Raw genomic sequence first — 21,840 nt, 5'->3', positions numbered from 1 at the left:
CCTCAGTCTTAATTCTGTTAGATCTGAGTGCTGCTTTTGACACTGTCGATCATGGGATCCTCTTACAGAGACTAGAGGACTGGGTGGGCATCACTGGCACTGCCCTAAACTGGTTAAGGTCCTATCTGGAAGACAGGAAGTACTTTGTTGAAATTGGTAGCTGTGTCTCAGACCACATGACCCTGACCTGTGGAGTGCCCCAAGGGTCAGTCCTGGGTCCCCTTCTGTTCAACCTCTACATGCTGCCGTTAGGTCAGTTGATACGCAGTGAAAATGTGTCCTATCACAATTATGCAGACGACACTCAGATCTATGTTTCACTATTGGCAGGTGACTATGGACCAGTAGATTCACTCTGTCACTGCATCCAACAGATCAGTTTGTGGATGCAAAACAACTTTCTCCAGCTGAACTCAGACAAGACTGAAATAATCGTTTTTGGCCCACAGAAACAAAGAGAAAGTGTTAGCGGTCACCTCCAGAGTCTCGCTGCTGCTCGGGTCCTGACTAGAACCAGGAAGTACCATCACATTAGTCCTGTTCTCAGGTCTCTGCACTGGCCCCCTGTGGCTCAGAGAAGAGACTTTAAAGCAGCTCTGCTTGTGTACAAGTCTCTCCATGGCCTAGCACCAAAGTACATCTTGGATATGTTAGTGCCATATGAACCATCTCGGACTCTGAGGACCTCAGGGACCAGCCTCCTGCTGGTGCCAGAGTCAGGACTAAACATGGACCGGCCTCCTGCTGGTGCCAGAGTCAGGACTAAACATGGGGAATCTGCATTTCAGTTTTATGCAGCTAAAATCTGGAACAGTCTTCCTGAAGATGTGAGACAGGCTTCTACTCTGACAATGTTCAAATTAAAGCTAAAAACAGTTTTGTTTAGCTGCGCATATGACTGAAATGATTTTTTCTTTGCACTCTTCTCTTTTGTTTGTGATTTTATTAGTTTAGACAATCAGTTGGATTGGTAATTTTTAATTTAGTTAATTTTATTGTATTTCTGTTTCTGTAATTTCTTTGTGATTTGAATGCATTTTTCCTGCTGTGAAGCACTTTGAATTGCCTTGTGTATGAAATGTGCTCTACAAATAAACTTGCCTTGCCTTAAAAACAGAAAGTTTCCTTCAAACAGGAAAGCCTTGAAAATGACAAAGAAGGCAGGTAAAAAACTCTGAATACCTATTTATTGGCTAAACTAAATTAAACTAAAATATCATCCAAAAATGGGATAATCTCTAAACGAAACAGAAAATCAGATGGGGAAGAAACTCAGAAACAGGGAGTGATGCAGAAACAGATTTAAAATACAAAAGCAGAAGGTCAGTTATGAATTGTCTCTTGACTAGTTAATAATCGAGCACAGGCTGAATGAACAGAGCAGCATGTGTGACCCTGGGATGATCAGGGGACGCAAGGCAGCTGTGGAGAGCAGGGCAACGAGAGAGGAAGCAAAAGATGGACCGGATCAGGCTGAAAAATGGAACTGGACAGAAAGATAAGATAAGACAAACCTTTATTTGTCCACACATGGGGACATTAGATAGTAGATACAGAAGAAACAGATAACACTCTTAATAGAAAAAAAAAACCTCTTATAAACAAAACTCCTATGTACAGAACCTCTCATATTCTTAATAGGGAATAGAGAAAAAAATTAAAAAATAAAATTGAAAAATAATAAAAAATAAACAAAATAGAAATAAAAATAAATACAATAGAAATAAAAGTATAAAAATAAGCTAACATAGGACAAAATAACACTAATCATAGTGGTAAAGTAAACACTCTAATTTACAGTAGTTCTATGCACATGAATATGACAGTGTTGCGTCTGAGTATTGCACATGAGAGTGACATTATTGCACATGGTTAAAGTCAGTATTGCACATGAGAGTGACGATATTGCACATGGTTAAAGTCAGTATTGCACATGGGTATGACATTATTGCACATGGTTAAAGTCAGTATTGCACATGGGTATGACATTATTGCACATGGTTAAAGTCAGTATTGCACATGGGTATGACAGTTACACGTGTTCAGGGCTTACAGTGTTTGTCGTAGAGTCTGACAGCAGCGGGAAGGGACAAAAGGCAGAACTGTAACTGTGTTGTTTTTGCCTATGTGAATGTATTTTTCATTTAAAAAACTAAACAAATATGTTGCCAAGTTGAATTACCTCATTCTATTTTAGTATATTTAACACAATAATGTATGAAATCTAATTAGTCATAATGTCTAAGGCTAGTGATATATTTTTTGAAATTGTTGGAAACCTCAGTTAAAAGTTTTTTTTTCAAATAAAGACTGTAAAAGTCATAGTACTGTATGTATTTTCTGAAGTCCCTGCTGCTCTGTGTCCCTCAGGTGCGGGTGGTGATTGTGGATGAGAACGACTGCGTGCCCGAGTTCCTTCAGTCCATTTACAGTAAAGATGGAGTGCCCGAGACGGTAACCACGGCGACGTCTTTGTTGCAAGGTGAGGTCTGAAACAAAGTGCCACACTCATAACCCACTCAGCTGTAAGCACTGGGAAAGACATGTGGAGAGAAACTAAAAACAGAACAAATACTTTTATGTCTAAACTTGGGGGAAAACAGACAGGTTTGTATTCCTACTTCATTTTGTTGAAAGATAAATGTAAAAAAAAAAAAAAAAAAAAAAAAAAATGAGAATAAATTACACTTGTTAACAAACCCTTGCGTATGATCTGCATGCATTCTGAGAAAATATCATTAATAAACAAATACTTTTATAATTATATTTTCCTAAACTTGGTAAAACAGACAGGTTTGTATACTTGCTTCATTTTGTTGAGAAATAAATGTTAAAAAAATAGCAATCTTACTGAAAATAATAAAAAAAAAAGTTTAAAAATGATAATAAATTACACTTGTCAGCAAATCCTTGTGTATGATCTGCATGCATTCTGAGAAAATATAATTTATGAAGCTATGGAGACAATTAATTCATTATTTTATTATTAAGTATTTTAAGTTGCACCTTGAATGGAAAATAAAAACAGAACAAATACTTTTATAATAAATGTTTTACTAAACTTGGTAAAACAGACAGGTTTATATTCTTACTTCATTTTGTTGGAAAATTTAACTTAAAAAAAGCAATCCTACTGAAACAAAAAAATAAATAAATATATAATAAAGTTACAAATAAATAAATATAATAAATCCTTCCGTATGATCTGGACGCATTCTGAGAAAATGTCCTTCATGAATCTATGGATAAAATTATGAATTGTTTTAAGTTGCACCTTAACGTCGAGAGCCTATGTTTAAATGACAATAAACCTTTTCTGATTCTGATTCAATTAATAAATGAGTTTTACACATAATCTGGACTGGACGGGGGGGAAGAAGCGCGAGAGAGAGCTTAACCTGTAGTGTCCCTCATAATAAATAGAACAACAGAAAACAAAATGCAATCCGCAAAATAACTCAAAAACACAGTAATTTATTCATCACTTTCAGGGAAACACGCACGAGGAGGCACAAGCTGCACACACGCAGCTTCAACCGGGTTTTCTACCTTTCTTGCTATAATATAGGGGTTTCAACCATCTTAAAATATATATACACACATATTTAAACCATGCTGAGCCGATATGACATTAAACTGAATACACACGAGGCTCCGGTATGAGTCTTTGTACCTGTGAAATCAACATCATTCGACTGCTTCACACTCTCACCGCAATTCCACGCTCAGATCTCTTCCTTCCTCTCGTCTCTAATGTGAGGAAATGGTAATCGCAACTGTTTTGGCTACGCCTTCATCTCCAGCATCTGTCAAACGAGCGGTAACGCGGGGAAACCGACGCAACTCGCACGGAAGCGCTGATGCAATTTCCATACCTCCCGAAAATAGCACGCCCTCGAATCGGCCGTCGACTTCAAAACGTCGGGAAATTTCCAAAATAATTTCGTAATTGTCGGCTACACCTGTAAATGCAGCTCTGACGTTAAATATCACGTGCGGTTTAATCACATCATATTCTCGCAGATAAACACGTTGTCAGTTCGGAACGTGCAGGATTTTCATGTTAAACGCACGAAACGAGACGCGCAGAGATCAGTGTCGAGTCGAACACGGAAATATGATATTGTGAGGTTGCGTGAGGAGTTATATAAAGGCGTGTTAGACGTTTGCGTTGATGGGTTGTTGTTACAGCTGTTCTCACACACTGTCTATTAAACTTGTGAATGTCATTGCCCGAAAAAAATATGTAAAAATCTCAAGTTAAATGCACAAAGCAGGTGGGACTATAAGTTGGTGACTTATACTTATATTTATACTTAAATGCTTATACTCTCGAGCGACTTATATGTGATATTATTTGTTATTTTCACACTTGCAACTGCATTTCATACTCTTATATATGTATTTTCTTCTCTATTATGCATTTTTTGGCTGGTACGACTTATAGTCCGGTGCGACTTATAGTCCGGAAAATACGGTAGTTTGTAGTCGTTAAGTTTCTCCAGGTTCAATTCAATTCAACAGCTTAAACAGCTTAAACAATGTGCATAGGGACTTGGCAATGTCCCAGCGTCCCTTGTCTTTAGACCCTCCTTCTCGGCCACTACCAAACACTACCAAGCTAAAAAACCCAGACAACTTAAAACCTAAATGATTAACAACACCTAATGATTGTAAAAAATTATATATTCTGTCAACGGGATTAAAGATTTAAGAGTGATGATGTTTTGCCGCTCATCAAAGTAGCTTCTTCAGTTCGACAGACGGGGTTCTGGTGAGTCTCCTGGTGTTTCGGTGCTCTTTGTTTTGTCCGTTTTTGTTGGTTAATTGTGTGTCAGCGTGCTCTTAAACCAGTGAAGAGCTCTTAAACCTGTGAAAAGCTCTCAACCATCAGAACCACAATTCCCACAGATCTAGTTCCAGTATCGCCAAAGCGAGTTCCTATTTTTGTGAATTCTGTTCATTGGCGATTCTATATCTGTCTGAAGGGAGGAGCTAACTACATTGAAACTTGTTGTTTACAAGAAGGATCATCTGTTACTAATTTAACGTATTCACTCGTTAAAATGTCGATGTAGTTGACAGAAATCAGACATCTGGACAGCTGAGGGATTACACAGACAAAATGTAATAACGCACTCATCTTTATAGCACTTTTAGGACCGAATTGAACCAGATTGAATCATCCAATCCAAGTATCGAACCTTGTAACCCTTTAAACATGTATTTATATGTATTTATTCCCCTCGTACTGTCCCAGAATGGAACCAACTGGGTTAGTTCTCAGCCATACTTTAGATACTTTGAAAGGGGACGTAATTATGCTTAATCAACTTTACTCAGCAGTGTTTCCTCATCGTTAGTTTAGTCAAAGTTGTACTGATCGATCCCTGATATTGTCGAGTCAACGCTCTTTGTCAGAGAAAACATAAATAACAAAAAGGTTTAAACATGGGATGCTTGTCTGCACTGCCTGGGAGATAACTTTAGTCAAATGTATTTCATTTGAGTGAAGGTCTGACAGTTTTTCAGGGAGTTGTTCCCCCGTATAATTAAAGTATACAGTCATGATCGTTTAGAAAAAAAGCCTGTGAAACCAAAGTCATTCCAAGTCTTTAGGCTCAAGTCCTAAGTCAAGTCTTTGTGGTCCATGAGTCTCCCACCTCTGCTGGTTTCACCTACCCCCTATCCCCACTCTCATCCCTGTACTTAGTCGGACTGTTTGAAAAATGAAAAACACTCGAGTTTCAGGTTCAGTGGTTTTGAAATGCCACCTAGCCACCGAAATAAAGGCGCGTAATAAAACATCTGCTTCAGTGAAATGGTTCAAAACAGTTCTGCAGTTTTTAACCAGAAGAACATGGACCTTTTCTTTCTGTTTTAAAGCAGTTTTAGATCAATATCAAAAGGATGAACTACTTATATTATAGTTCAATTCTATGTACCTTTAAAAGTCAGCGGGCAAAACTAACTTCATCTAACTCTTCTCTCGACGACTCAACCAGAACCAGTTTTGTTTGGTTGGCGTTGGAGAGAAGTCCTTGTGTTGCCCACTGCTCGTGACAGGTTTTCCTCAGCAGCTGCAATGAGCGATGGGTCAAATAAAAGCACATCTTGGTGATTTATCTTGGTTGAGGATGTTTAAGTGCAAGTCTGTCTCAAAGCCATGAGCTTTCGGCCACAAAGCAACCAATCCATCAGGCAAGGAGGCTCCAAATGCACCATTCTAAAGTCTTTATAACAGGTCTACTGCCAGTTAAATGATGTTAAGCTTCAGGGTTCAGTTTACAGATCAGTCTTTTTACGTAACGACAACATCATACAAATCAAATGTTCCTGCGCTACACAATGTAAAAGGAGCTGTACCCATTTGTTATTTTTAATGTATACATGCGTTCGCACATCCGGGAACTTGTACAGTAGCAACCGAGTCCGCCATTTTGAAAGGGGCACAACAGTACGTCTACTACATACGATATCCAGGATATATAAGGCCAAAATGCCAAAAACCTGCGTTGGTCAAGGACATTGCTCTGTTGACAGACCATAGCTTTGTCGTGTACCTTAGTTTGCCGTTATCGTCTAAAGAATCAAAGTATTCGTAGCTCATTATGCTGTAGAAAAGGATGCAGTTGTGGTGGTTGCTAGTATATCGCGTGCTCCTTTCAAAATGGCCGCTATGGGGAATTCCCGGATGTATGACTTCACCGCGAACGCATGTATTAAAGTCAAATCTGTCTTGGCCCAGCACAGATATAGTGTAAAAGCAGCTCTAGGGTTCAAAATGAGGCTACTGTGTGTTGTCCGGATCTAATTATAAAGCGTTTTAGTCTCTGCAAAGCGGGAAGTGCGCCGTTAGCATGCTAATGTTTTCTAGCAGTGTTAGCCTTGACGTTAAACTCTGCTGGGGCATCTGAACGCTGTGAAAAGTGCTTCGAAAGTCGTAGCCGTGAATAATTTGTCTTTTTAAGTGATGGCAACATAACACAAATCGAATGTTCACACTCAGAGTCCTGCAGATGAAGGTTTCCTATAAATAAATAGCATGTTTTGCGAAGGTGATGAAATATAAATTGAGTTATGTTGCCTCACAGGGATGCGATTTTCACTTAAAGTTTGTGTGCTTCAGCAGATCAATGTGCCGCGGTGTTCATACTGATGGGGATATTTCGCCAGTAAAAGCTCCAACACACTTTGGTTCTTTTATTTACCTGAGTGATGATGCTTTCGCTTGACTCAAAGGGCACTGAATGGGTTTAGAAGCATTACCAACATCGCCACACTTTGTAAAATATGTCTGGACGATCTGAGGATTCAGTGTAGTGCAAAATGTTATCTTATTTGTCCGCGTAACATTTAATAAGTGCATATCATCGGCGTCTTCTTTAAAAAACGCAACCATAAAACATTGAAATCATGATATGCGCAACACAACTTAAAAGGAGCTGTACCAATTTCTTGTTCTTTTATGTATTAAAGTAAAATCTGTCTTGGCCCAGCACAGATATAGTGTAAAAGCTGCTCTAAGGTTCAAAATGAGGCTGCTGTGTGTTGTAAGGATCTAATTATAATGCGTTTTAGTCTCTGCAAAGCGGGAAGTGCGCTGTTAGAATGCTAATATTTGCTAGCAGTGTTAGCCTTGACGTTAAACTCTGTTGGGGCATCTGAACGCTGTGAAAAGTGCTTCTAAAGTCGTTGCGGTGAATAATTAGAATAATCAGAAGTAGTTTTTTCCTGTTTTAAATCAGGTACAGCGCCTTTAAATGAAAACATATTACAGTCATACACGATTGTTTTCACTTTTGTGTATATGTAGATATTAATAAATGCAACAAAAATGTAGATCATAGTATTCACATTACCGTACTTTTTTCATAGTTTTGGCCGGGGTGCGACTTATGCTTATATTTATACTTATATAGTCCGGAAAATACTGTAATTAGATTATTCAGAAGTTTGTTTTTTAACACCTTTAAATAAAAAACATATTACAGTTGTTTTCACTGTTGAATTTTTTAATTGTTTGGATGTGTAGATATTAATAAATGCAACAAAAATGTAGATCATAGTATTCATTCATTCAAGTTAATTTTGCATTTTTCTCCCTGTTTCAAGTCATTTTATAGACAAAGAACAAATACATAATGTGATTTACTCCAACAATTTCACTCCTCGCCACAATAAACCTAAAATAATAATATTGCAAATGTTGTTTTTTTAAAAATATGCATAATTTTAATATTGTGTATAGCATTTATAGTAAAAAAAAGAAAAAAAAAAATACTTAAACTCCAACCAACACATTCAAATACACATTTTAGCACTTTTCTCTTGATCCTTTTGCCTCTATATCATTATCTCTATATCATTATCCAAACACGCACTGAGACGCTCCTTCGAGTTCACATCTAACGGTGTGTTGGTAAAACCCGACTTAACAATGTCTTTCGCAACCTCTTCCTCCCTGACATCTTTATCTTCCATTCCTCTTTTTTCTGCTTGACATTTGTTGGCAGCGGCGGTGACGGAGGGAGCGGTAAATGAGTCTGCGAGGCTGTAGGCGGCACAGCGGGTCGCCCTCCACAGGTGCACGAGGAGAGAACACGTCTCACCCCGCTGTGCTCCTATAGCGCCTCCAGGGTGACTGCTGCACATGAGTTCATCTCGGCCATTGTTAGCAACTTCAAAACTCTGGATCAAAAAAAGCGTACATTTAACTTCTGTCTGAGAAGTTTGAAAGTTTAGGATAATGACTCGCTGCTTGTCCTAGTGCTTATGGTTTGTCTGGGCTTGTTCTTTGTAACACGGAAAGCGTCGAGGCAATTTAAAGGTGTACAGGATTTTTACCATCTTGATAACTTGAAAAACAGAGCTAGCTCATCGCAAAGGGGACATGTTACACAAAATCCCCTTTTAATGAGCTTTCCTCGTCATGAGTTGTATTTTGAGTGATTGCTGCATGTTTGAGTGATTCTGCAACCGTGGCTCAAAGTGCTGAGAAAATTCACGTTTTCAACCATCCCCTATTCCCACCCGCTTGTGCTTCTCCCTGTGCTTGGTTTTTACTATTTAGAGAAATCTGTACGGTTATAAAACGCCACAACATGTAAATGACATTGCCCTGACGTTGAAATGTCCCTTTGAGCAGTAATTCAATGGAACCTGTTTCTCTTACTAAGCCGTTTTGGATCAATATTGCAGTTTATAATGAACAAAATGTAAAAGGATGATCTACTTATGTCACAGTTCAATACTAAGTGCCTAACGAACGCAATATATGTCTGCTTTAAACTCTTTGCAGCGGTGCTCGTGTATTACCCAAGGCTTCTGAGCATCATTCATTGCAATGGGTTTATTCAGCGCTTTCCAAAATGTTTATAGGCCAATCACGGTAAAGCTAACAACAGTATGTTAACGGCAAACTTCCTGCTTTGTGCAGGATAAAATGTGTTATAAATAGACGCAGCGTGCACACAGCGGTCTGAGTTTGACCCTAAGAGCTGCTTTTAGAGTATGTTCGTACTGAGGAAAACAGATTTTACTTTATCACACACTCGCAAAAAAAAGCCAGGTGAATGTAGGGCGGGGTAATATGACGTTTGATTACAGTTTCCTGGTCTGAGAGATGGTTGTAGCGTTAAAAGTGTTCAGCCACATATTCTGTGCAAAAACGTGAATTTACATCTCATTTATTGACATAATTGGGATTTAACCACAAATAATAGTCACGTTTTTTCCTCCAAAGTCTGAACTGCACTAAAGCCACATGTTTTACTGACAGATCCTCTCATTAAAAAGACCAAAGCTGAGAATTAGAAATTACTGAACCAAATTAAATTAATTGCGCAGCTCAAACCGAACATGTGTGATCTTTAAAACACACAGGAGCATTTGAATGCTTTGACGTCCACAAATTAGATACCGTGTGTTTTTTGACTTCAGAAAACGTCAGAGTGCCCGTCACACGCGGTGTACCTAGTGTGCCTTTTTGACGAGGAAATAAATACGGTTAAATTCTCATGAAAAGCAACGACGCTGCCCTTTCCAACAGAACGGTTATGACGTACTGAAAAAGTCGGTGCAAGTTCTAATGCAAAGACTTTAGCCAATTTACTGCATAAAGGGATACAAGCACATTAAGCTGCTGGTCAGACTCTTATAATGTCTTATCGATCTGTTGACAAATTCATCTTTTTCATCAGCCAAATCTTCCAAACTTATTCGCGCCACGTAATTCAACACATCGACAGAAACGTCTAATGAGCAGGAACAAACGGAGATCCAATTTTGCTTTGCTATATTACGTGTTAATAAAGCCATAATCAGTTTAATAATGCCAGTATACAACGACGTTCTCACATTTGAAAGTAACTCGGCGTGCAAATATCTCACTTTTCTTTGTTTTTTAAAGATTTTGTGGCCTTTAGAGTATATTAGACAGGAGAGAAAAGCGTGAAATGGGGATGAGAGAGAAGGGTGGACATGTCGGAGTCGGGATTTGAACTCACGACACTGCGAGAGCCCGAACGTCTCACTTTTCACGGCACCCACAGATTCCATTTCCTCCAGTACAAAACCCCATCCCAGAACACATAGCAGGGGGCCCAGTCTGAACCCAGATAGAACGAGCCAAGAGCCAATACAACAGTGCTGATGCAAGATTACGCCGGGACGTTGTGAACGGTCAGAGCACAAATCTGTACTTAGTAAATTAAATATTGACTCATATGTGACATGGGTTTGGCGGCAGACTGAGGCCGGAGCAGGTTCGGGCCAGGCTCTGCTGCTCCACCTCATTTCTTACCAGTGTCAGCGGGTGAGAGGTCATTCATCATTACAATGCTCCGTTGCACTTTGCACAAAAGCCCTCACAGGTAGCGTTCTCATTACAAATATGACATAATACTGTTAAAACCCAATTTGTTTGTTGGTGTCACCTGCTTGTCTTTTACATTTGATGCATTTCTGTGGAACATTCAAAAGCAAAACTATAACATTTTCATTAGAGATGGGTCATAGTTGTTGGTGATATCAAAGGTTTACCACATCGGCCCAATATAAAAAGATATAGTTCGTTATTTATAGATATAGATAGTGAAGGGGAAACAAAATATATTAACCATTACTATATTGTATAACCAACTTTATTCATTTTACGAGACTGTATTAAAAGTATAACAAACTATATTCATTTTAGACTGTATTAAACTAGGGTTAACTTCTCATACGCACAACACATACTCTATTGTTCCGTTTGAGACACTCACTGATAAGGGAGGACCACTCTCTGATGAGGGAGGACCACTCTCTGATAAGGGAGGACACCTGGCCGGAGAGACTGCAGACTCCAAGGACACGGACGTGCGAAAAAGCTCATGGAGAAGGCGTCAACCGTCATGTTCCGCCTTATATCTGAATATTATAAATATACGGCAGAGCAGGGAAATCGGTGCGATTCTGGAACGACCGTGTAAGTCGCCAGTCACATTCGATAGGGACAGATGGTAAGAGCTCTGTTTATCTGTATTAGTATTGTACATGGCAGGGATTAAACATCTGATTGATTTTATCTTTCTGATTCATGCCTTTTCTTTCATAAACGAGCACGCCAACAATAGTTTGGCCTCAGTGCATTACTCTTTTTACATAGACTGAAAATAAAAATAGAGGCGTTTAGGCAGTCTGTTTACAAAACAAATATTGTGAATTTAACTGTTGATTTGATTATTCTTTTTTTCTGTTGGTAGGGCATGAGAAAATCCCAGCACAATACTTTCATAAACCTGCACATTCACCCTATGTTTAATGGGCACATTGAATTGAGTTTGTCTGTAATTCCATTTCAGCCCAAAGAAAGCTCATTGACTTTTCAGCAAATGAAATAACTGTCGGCAGTTGCCACTTTGTAATCATCTCATATTTGATGGAACCACACGGTGATTTAATTTGCTCAAGCGCAGCTCAGTTTTGCCAGGAAAAATTAAACAATCTACTTAGTTTTCACATTTTAATAGTGATTAATTTGCCTTTAATTTTTCATAATTTTTGAGTGAAGTGAAGCGGACGAGAAAGACGTTGATGGATTTGCGCAAACTTTATTCTCCCCTGATTAAACAACACGTTACGCAATCAATCGAGAGCCCAAAAAACTTCCATCAATCCATATTTATACGTTAGTTTGCCCGTTTGTTTCTGAGAGAGTGCAGCTTCAGAGTCAGGTGGATCGGAGGACTGAGAGTTTAATGTTGAAATATTCTTGTTAGCAGAAAATATGCTTATTCAAGTCCCCGGAGTTCCCCTCAATTTTTCAGCAAGGCAATCAATTTGAGCTTCAGCCTGCCCCGGCGCAATGGATTCCCAATGTGTGATGTAGGAACAGAAATGTGGAAGTTTTAAAAATGCAATCCAGTTTTCGGTTCAAGCTCTTCAAATAAGTCGTTTCCCTTGTGATTTCGGAGGTGAATATGTAAAACCGTTCGCCTCCGTATTGTATTGCGCGTTAGTCTCGTGTCATATCAAGGCTGGAGAGGAGCGAGTGGTTTCTTGAACTGAAATCTTTGCGCTGACGAGGCTTATTTGGCTATTTACGGTCTATTATCCTGCGGCTCGGGACCCTGCGATATTGACAGCGACTTCAAATCAGTTTAGTTGGAAAGCAATTTCAATGGAGTTTTAAAATGGATAGAAGGAGGAGACGTTGGACTTATTTCTTCAGGTAACAAAGTGCATAGGCTTAGTTTGGGAATTGTATGCAACTGAAGGAAGAAACGCCAATGCAACAAGGTTAGAAGCTGATCCCAAGCTGAGATAACTCGTATTTTCCAGACTATAAGTTGCTTTAAGTCAGAGTATAAGACCAGCCAAAAAATGCATAATAGAGAAGAAAAAACAAGTCGCACTAAGTTGCAATTTTTTGGGGGAGATTTATTTGATAAAATCCAAGACCAAGAACAGACATTCTTCTTCCTCTGTGTCACTTCTAACAACTCCACAAACTCCAGAGGTAGAGGAAGTGCAGATTCTTCTTCTGCGTCGCTTAGAGCCTAGAGCGCCCTCTTGTGGTTGTCAGTGTGAAAATAACGAACAAAATTATACAAAACTTGTGTTAATAATATAACATATAAGTTGCTCCGAGGTATAAGTTGGCCAAACTATGAAAAAAGGTGGGACTTATAGTCCGGAAAATACGGTAAATGCAGACAGCAAGAAGGTTCTGGGTTTGATTCAGGGCGTTTCTGTGCCAAAGATTCAGAATTAGTTTTGGAATGATAAAAATCTCCAGTCTGTGTTTTAGGAGCAGCCACACTTCTTCCACTTAACAGAGACATATTAGTCTAGTACTTGATCCGGGCTTGACGTGACAGACTTCCCGTCAAACCGTCTTTTACCCTTTTCCTGAAATGGGGAAGTGTCACCCATGACTCTGTATAATTGGCAGACGCGTGTATTTTAGCAGGTTGGTGCCTCCAGGGTCCTGCAAATGCAAATTTCCAAACGTACAATGTGAGAGTTCTTTTATTGCATACAAATGAATATTGAACACATATTTCTTCCTGTCACTCAAGCTTCTTCCTATGTTCCGGACAAACAGCCACAAGCATCGGCAGTTGAATGTCAGTTAAACGTTATGCACAGAACGCAAACACTTACAGTCTCATCATGGTTATGTTTTAAACTGATAACAGCACTTTGCACTTTCTTTATGTCCTACAATTCTTTTTTTTAATATCACGTAAGCTTTTGTCCACAAATCAATGCGATGAGCTCGTCTAGCTGCAGATTGGCTGACATTAAGCAGTCTTAAACTGTCAAAAAATAAATAAAAAGTCACTTCAGAAGTACACATGCCGTGTTAATGCTTCAGCTCACTCTTTCAGGTTTATTGATTTTGATAAAGCAGATGAGGAGCTCCTGAGGTTCGAGAGATGCTTTCTATCCTCCCAGCGCCATCAGCACCAATACCAAGTAGTTAATTATGATACTAATATTTATGGAAGTCCCTGTTTATTGACAAAAGGTTTCAGAGACAGTAAATTGTGAACGTAGCAAAGAAAACACAGTACAGTATATTTTGAATCGCGTTAAATGTCTTGGCAAAAAGTCCCGCGACGAACTCGATAATTGGTGTGGCAGACGAAGGAAATTGCGCATTAGATTCTCTCTGTAGACGATAAACGGCGACTTTATGATCGACTTTCGCATCTGTCTCAGGGTCTTCTGTGCGCCCTCTGAAAAACAGTAATGGCCACTTTGTCTATAAAACTTATTGAACCTCTGCTTTCATTACGGACATGCCTGTTCATCTAACAGCATTTCCACCATGAATACAAATCTGTAATGGCTCCGTGATGGTCTTGCATGCCGTAATTGAAAAGTGAACAGAAAATCGCAACATTATAAGGATTGAACGGCCCACTTGTGGCGCAATAGTACATACAAAATAATAATAATAGTTTGCAATTTTCTCTTTGTATAGCAGTGTTTTCAAAAGACAGATCGATTTTATGTATTTACAATAAACAGCATATATTTCCGTCCCTCTTTCATCAATATGACTCAACTATATGCGGAAGATGGTAAAAGAAAATATCATAATAATTCAAACGAAGACTTATTTTCGGCAAATTAACTCCTCAAGGACATTTTGGTAGCTTTGAAGATAAGATAAGATAAAATACCTTTATTAGTCCCACAATGTGGAAATTTGCAACACAGATTAGGTACAAAAACAGATTAGGCACAGACGTATAATAATAAAAAACAGATAAGAAAAAAAACTCTAATACTCTTAAGAAAAATAAAAATCCTTATAAAAAACACTTACTCTTAATAAAAATAAAAACTCTTCGAAAGATTTCTTATGCTCTTAATAAAAATAAAAACTCTTATGAAAATAAAAACCCTTATAAAAAACTCTTATTCTTAATAAAAACTCTTATTTACAGCTGTTATATGGACAGAAAATATTGCACCAGGATTATTGACATTATATCACAGTATTGCACATGATTATACATTATTATTTTCTTCATTGCAGCTGAATAAATGTTCATTTCCTGATTATTATTATGATTTCATTTTTCACTGTACTGTTCTATATTTCTTTGTATTCTCTAGTCTCGGCCACAGACTGCGACTCGGAGCAGAACGCCGAGCTCACGTACTACACCCTGAGCCCGGACTTCTCCATATCCCCGCACGGGACCATTTTCCCCGCCGGGCCCCTGAACTACGAGCGGCTCAACCATCTGTACGAGTTTGTGGTAATGGCCATCGATAAAGGCGACGTGCCCCGAACGGGAACCACGACGGTCCGGATCCGCATGGCTAACGTCAATGATGAAGCGCCGGAGTTCTCCCAGCACATGTAAGTATAACCAAGTCAAGGCGAAATGAACTTTGAAAGATGATGGATGTCGGTGCAGGAGGGGATAAATGGTGTAAGAATGGAACATGAGGTGTAATGTGATTCTACGGAGGGTGGTAGATGGATTGAACTGGACTATAGTAGCTCTGTTAAAGAACTAGGTCAAGCGTATGTCAGGGACATCCGTCTTGGTTTGGAATATTGCTGGAAGTTCAAAAATGGACGGCAAAAGATGAAAACCCATGAATGCTGTACGTTGTAGTAAGAATAACCAAGGGAGCTACAATTCAATGCTTTTTGGGTGTCATTATGGTGTCCAAGTCCCAGAGGTCTGATTTGTAATGTAAATGTACATTGGTACAAGTTCACACTGGAACACCCTCAGATGTTAGAATTCCTACTTGGAATTCTCATTTGAGAACCCAGAGTTTGTCCAAGTTAGCCGATCCAACACGTCTGCACCCTGCGTTTGGCTAAAGTGTTACATCCGACTGTTAAAATATTGATAGTACTGGTGTTGTTCTATCCTCCTGTGCTGCCATTGGGTGCGTACGTATGTTCCCCAGTACCTATGTTCGCCGGTACCTATGTTCCCCTTTTTCTATGAACAGAGGAACTACGCTAATTCTAGCATAGGCTACTGGTTCCACAGCCCCAAAAGTTGTGCATAAATGTATGTATGTATGGTTTTACAGCATAGAATACAGCAGCATGTAACCCTAACCCTAACCTAGGTCTCGGGGGAATATAGGTACCGGGGAACATAGGTACCAGGGAACATAGGTACCGGGGAACATAGGTACCGGGGAACATAGGTACCGGGGAACATAGGTACCGGGGAACATAGGTACCGGGGAACATAGGTACCGGGGAACATAGGTACCGGGGAACATAGGGCTGACCCCGCTGCCGTTGAACCTCTGCAATTAGAAATGTTTTGTTGTGCTGATGCTGCACAGAGCTAATGACAACAAAAGAAAAAGTTCACATCCAAATATTGATTTATAACTTACAGATGTAATAACACTGCCCGGTTTGATATATTAACTTAATTTGATCTATATTTTGGTTGATTTGATTATCTACTTGAGTTTTGTTGTTTGATTTGAGTCATTACATTACTGACTTTACATCGGAATGCAGAAACGTCACTCCGAGATCTGAGTTCCGAGGACGACTGGAACGCAACTTTAATGCATGTATTATGTTCTAATACCACTGCTGCTGTAACTTTGGTAAATTGCACAACTATTTGAGCACTAACTAAAGCCCAGACAAGTCATTTTTGCCATTTTGAAGAAAAAAATAAGAATAAAAGTGCATTAATTATTGTTATTTCAGTCCATATGAAATCACACTTGACACCACCAAACCACATTTTGAAGAAAGGCAAATTAGTAATCCAATTATGAACAACGTTAAGATGAAAAACTACTGATTCTGATTCTACTGGAGTTAGCTTTCACTTTTGTATTCTGCATTTCCCCCCCACATTTCTTTTGCAAATGTTTACGCTTTATGGAGTTTCTAGCATCTTGAAACAAAGTTGGTCGATTTTGATATTCAATCCAGAAAACATCCAGAGTAACCATCCTCCGGCGTGATGATTAATGATTAGACATCACAGAGTACTGGAGACCCGGGGAGTGGGATCACAACCGTCCTGTCTTGTCAGGTCAGGTCTTACAGCTACTTCTCAATTCCACATTGCTTCTGGCCTTTCCCCCAATTCCACAGCAATTCCCCCCAGTGTCGCCTGCTTCTTTTAATTGGTTGATTTTCTGGCAGAGAGCTGGGCAGATTGGTGAAGCGAGGTCAATCAGCTGTGCCCACCAGCGCTCCCTAGAGGCCGGCTCGTGTGTGTGTGGGAGTGTGCGAGTGGGCCGGTAATTGAGAGGGGATGTTGGTATGGACAGAGCCGCGTAGTTCTGAAGCCCGCTCATGCATCATTCATCTGCTATGCATGTATTGTGCTGTTTGTGTGGCGAGGGGAGTAGTCCTGTGTGCAGTGGCGACGGACCGTATTGATTTACCGTAGGTGGAAGCGGAATAATCAGCTATCAACCCTCAGCTGCACAGAACGACAGCCACTCAGAACTACAGGGCTTCACAGTTGAAACAGAAAAATCTAATGGCGTTTCATGATATCAAATTCGGTCGAGATTGAGTCCGCGGTGCACATTTTGACACGACAAGAGTATTACCAGAACTACAAGATTAATCAAAAGACACATATTCTGCTTTATTTGTACCATTGTAGAAAAAGATTCAGTTGTATCATTACAACATCAGAATGCTGGGAGCAAGCTAGCTTTTGTATATGTTTTGTAATGAGGGAACGCTGACATTACTTGTACCGTTATTGTTCTTTACATGTCCTCGAGTATCTTTGCTTTGGCATCTCATGTTTTACCACCTAAAATTATGTGTTTACTGAATGCATACATTACGTTACAGCCATTAGGCGTTCTCTCATCTGGATTGGTGTTAGCACTCTATCAAAAGCTAGCTTGTTCCCAGCATGCTAATGTTGTAATGACTGATATGCAAATTGCTCAGAACAAACCCTCTAAAACAGCAAAGGAAACATCTGGATCTATGACATCACAAATCTGGGAAATCTGGTACTAGTTTTGTGAGGCTCGTTGTCAAAATAACTCGTTAACAGACTCAATGAAAAAAGCCTTAAAAAACAAGCTAAATGCAACTGTTAGGTATGTTTTTGATGAGAGAACAATGTTATAACATGGTTTAAAGCTCAAAAAAAGTAAATTTTACATAAGGTGTGTCCTTTAACTTGCCTAAATAATTGCAACTTTTATAGTTCGACAATTGCAACAGTTCAAATTACGATTGATCATTCAGAGCCCGTTTACCTACAATGCTAAATATAAGGTGCCTTAAATCTTTTTCAGTATTTTCATAGTTCTCTCTGGAGCGACTTATATATGACATTATTCGTTATTGTCACACTGGCAACCACAAGAGGGCGCTCTAGGCTCTAAGCGATGCAGAAGAAGAATCTGCACTTCCTCTTCCTCTGGAGTTTGTGGAGTTGTTTAGAAGTGACACAGAGGAAGAAGAATTCAATGGATTTAGTTCTTCTCTATTATGCATCTTTTGGCTGGTGCGACTTATTCTCCGGAGCAACTTATTGTCAAACACGGTACTTGGGTTTTCAGATGTATATTTTTGCAACATTCCCGCTGACTTTACATTTTAGATTCGACATATGAGATGAAATGATAGGTAGCCAGCACAATTTATCATCAAATTGGTATGTATTTGAGTAATGTGTATTTTTCATTAAGCTTTAAGAGTGCACTTCTATAAAGCAAAATCCCTTTTCAGTTTGATCTTCACATCTTACTACAGCACTTTGAAAACGGGTTTGAACTCTCTGTAGCACAATGTTTGAAAATAGGACGTGCTTGGAAGGCATGTCTGCACCAGCGACTTCAAGTTCACCCTTTACTTTTTTGGAGCAAATATTGGATTTTTACTTAGAACTCCAAGAATTCACTGTGAAAAAGCACCTTGACTACGTTTTTTTTTTTTTACTGTGACTTTATTTTAACATTTCTGCTTCATTATAATGGGACAGAGGCATGTGGATTAGATTTATAGAAAAAAAAAGGAAAAAAATGCATTCATTTTACATTTAGTTGAACATATGTGACCGGCCGTATGAAACCCAGTTACATGTCTACCCGGAGACATTTTGAGTTATTCACAGATTCTGAAAGTGTGAATTCAAAGCTTTCCAATGATGTCTCACTCATGTAGATCTGATAATATTTGAGTAAGTTGTGGTCATTTGAATGTATACAACTCTCAAACCCATTCACTGAGAAAACGGCTTCCAAAGTTTCTCACCGGAGAGAGCCCAGAGTCACAGGGGCTCATTTGCATCTCATTGAGATAAGCCCTCCCCCCTGTCACACTGACACCACCTTCCCCCTACAGCTGTCACTCAAGACTCAAGAGGAGTGTTGTTATTGATGGTAACTGGACTTGAATCAGAATTAGAAGTTACTATATTAAAATGGAAATACTTGGATTACAAAAGGCCCTGAATAGAATCAAAGAATCAGAATGAGAATAGGGTTCATTGCATTTGTCGATAAACATAATTCACAGGTGATTCAGTGCACCATCAATGGTGCACTGAATGATTCAACACAAACAACAAAAAGATAAGATAAGATAAAATAGCCTTTAATGTTACAACGCAGTAGATACAGGGGGGAAAGGACAGTAACTTATAGGAAGTTTAAAAAACACTCTTAATAGAAGAACTCTTATAAACAGATGCCAGGGCCAGGTATACGAACTGCAACGGGTCCATGGCTTTGAATATATGAGATATGAGATAATAGATATGATATGTACACCACCAGAGTCCAATTACATCAGAGATCACATCCTCATCCTCTTCTTCGTCTGTGCACTCTTCTGTGCTGTGACTCTCGGCATCAAAGCTGTAAACAAATAACAGGACATTTAAGAAATGGCTAACTATTTCACATAAAACACTCATTAACTATTTATTTTTTTTAACACAACGTGAGAGTTTCAATATAAATACCTGAAGTGCTGATAACTCTTGATCTTTGGAAGCCGTCTGAAGAAGTGGGATATTGAGGTGAGACTCAGGAGAGCTGTTTTCCACTACCTGATGACAAGGGCGACACTGTAAAAAAATGAGAACAGAAGAAACATATCTTAAGCAGAGAGCAGCACTGAAGTTTTGCCAGGCTAATGTTTACACATTACAGTAGTCAAATAATATAAACTAACCTCAGCGATGTCTTCCAAAGTGTCAACCCTGGTCTTCATGTATGCTCGCTTGATAAGTCCAAAGCCGCAATCAGGGGAAAATTTGGTGTGGCCAGCAATGAGGAAGTGGATGTCCATTGTGTAGTGAAGCTTGGCCCCGTCTGCAGAGGGTAGTAGACAGAGAGAGAAAAGGAGATTAGATTAATACATATGACATTTGATTAAGACGTATATGTCTCTATAATTGCTATTCTGCATTTGCACTATCATTAGTACCTGCTGTGCAAAGTCAAAGCTGTAATGCATCCTGATGTCTTTGCTTGCTGGCGGTGAGGGTCCGAAAGACAGCACATTAGATTCTGTTGTAGAGATCTGTGCGTGGCCTGCAGCTTCTGATGTGTGGGAGAAGCTGTTTCCACAGTGATCTGAAGCTTGATTTACAAACTGCAGGCTCACCTGAAAAACAGATGTTGCTTATGGTTAATTATACTCTAATCATTAAAACACAAAAATCACCAAAATAATGTTTTATACTTACCACGCTCCTTAGCAGATTTCACGTAGAGACAGGTCATGTCAGTCAGGGTGTCTTTGCCAATTCTGAAAAGGGGGATAAAAGGATTAGGGTTAACAGTAATATGGGAATAACACGCTTCACAGATAACAGTTCACATTGTGACGTTAACGGTGTATTTAAGATGCAAAACGCGGAGATATTGGGACATCTGCCCTCGGCTAGCGATGCTAGCTAGCTCACTTGAGATAACACTGCTCGTAAAAGCAAAACACTTGCAGAACAGCACACCAAAACATAAACATACACTCAAGTTTAAAACCGGCGCACATTAAAGTGATTAAAAGCGGGTGTTTTAGTCGCAAAGCTCACCTGGTTCAGCCGTCCTGTTGTCTCTCCCAACACCGTGCACAGAGAGACACACAGGAAGCTGATAATGGCCAGGCAAGCGCGTGATTGGTTCCAGTGACGCAGTGCGTGCGTGACGTGCAACGTACGTAAGCCACGTGACCAGAAGTGGTATCGGGAGTTGTAGTTTTTTTCTCTTCCCTCGCCGAAAAATAACCCGATAACATAGCAAAGTTTAGCTTACAACTTAGCTCCGAATAGCTGCGTTTAGCTCCGGGCTGCGGGGGTAACAGCCGGTTTAGCACCATAAAACAGAAACAAAGCACGACCCACGGGTCAAGAAATACTACATAAGTATATAATTTGTACAGACAAAACGCCGAAAAATAACCCGATAACATAGCAAAGTTTAGCTTACAACTTAGCTCCGAATAGTTGCGTTTAGCTCCGGGCTGCGGGGGTAACAGCCGGTTTAGCACCATAAAATAGACACAAAGCACGACCCACACAACCCGCGGGCCAACCCATGCTGAAAAATAACCCGATAACATGGTGATAACAGCAAGTAGTCACATTAAGCCCGTATTGCAGAGTGCACTGAAGCAACATGTTAGCTTAGCATTAGCTCCACCGGAGCAGACAAGTAAGATTCTAAAGTGATCACGAGACTGCCTTAAAACACAGCGTTAAAGCAATAATTTAGTAGTAAAGTAAAAGTGTACCTGAGTAAACAGTTCCGTTGCAATGTAGTCCAGAAAATGTAAGCTCTGAAGACTGTGCTCTGCAGACGGTCTGGAGTAATGAGAGGAAAACACGGAGCACGCAGAGCACG

The 21,840-nt window shown here is 39.5% G+C and overlaps 1 protein-coding gene across 1 annotated transcript in view; it reads left to right on the top strand.

Annotated features, from left to right (window-relative positions):
* The window catches only part of LOC140381576 (neural-cadherin), a 466,796-nt gene that overhangs the window by 160,259 nt on the left and 284,697 nt on the right, over nucleotides 1–21,840 (top strand). The window contains exons 5-6 of the mRNA XM_072465639.1: nucleotides 2,371–2,482; nucleotides 15,118–15,367. Of these exons, the coding sequence (XP_072321740.1) occupies nucleotides 2,371–2,482; nucleotides 15,118–15,367 (362 nt within the window). The remainder of the gene's footprint in view (nucleotides 1–2,370; nucleotides 2,483–15,117; nucleotides 15,368–21,840) is intronic.

Source organism: Eucyclogobius newberryi, unplaced genomic scaffold (assembly GCF_026437365.1).
Source record: "Eucyclogobius newberryi isolate DKJ021-1_F unplaced genomic scaffold, fEucNew1.0.hap1 SCAF_5, whole genome shotgun sequence".
Lineage (NCBI taxonomy): Eukaryota > Metazoa > Chordata > Actinopteri > Gobiiformes > Gobiidae > Eucyclogobius > Eucyclogobius newberryi.
The sequence above is the reverse complement of the archived record's forward strand: the minus strand, read 5'-3'. Positions and strand labels throughout refer to the sequence as shown.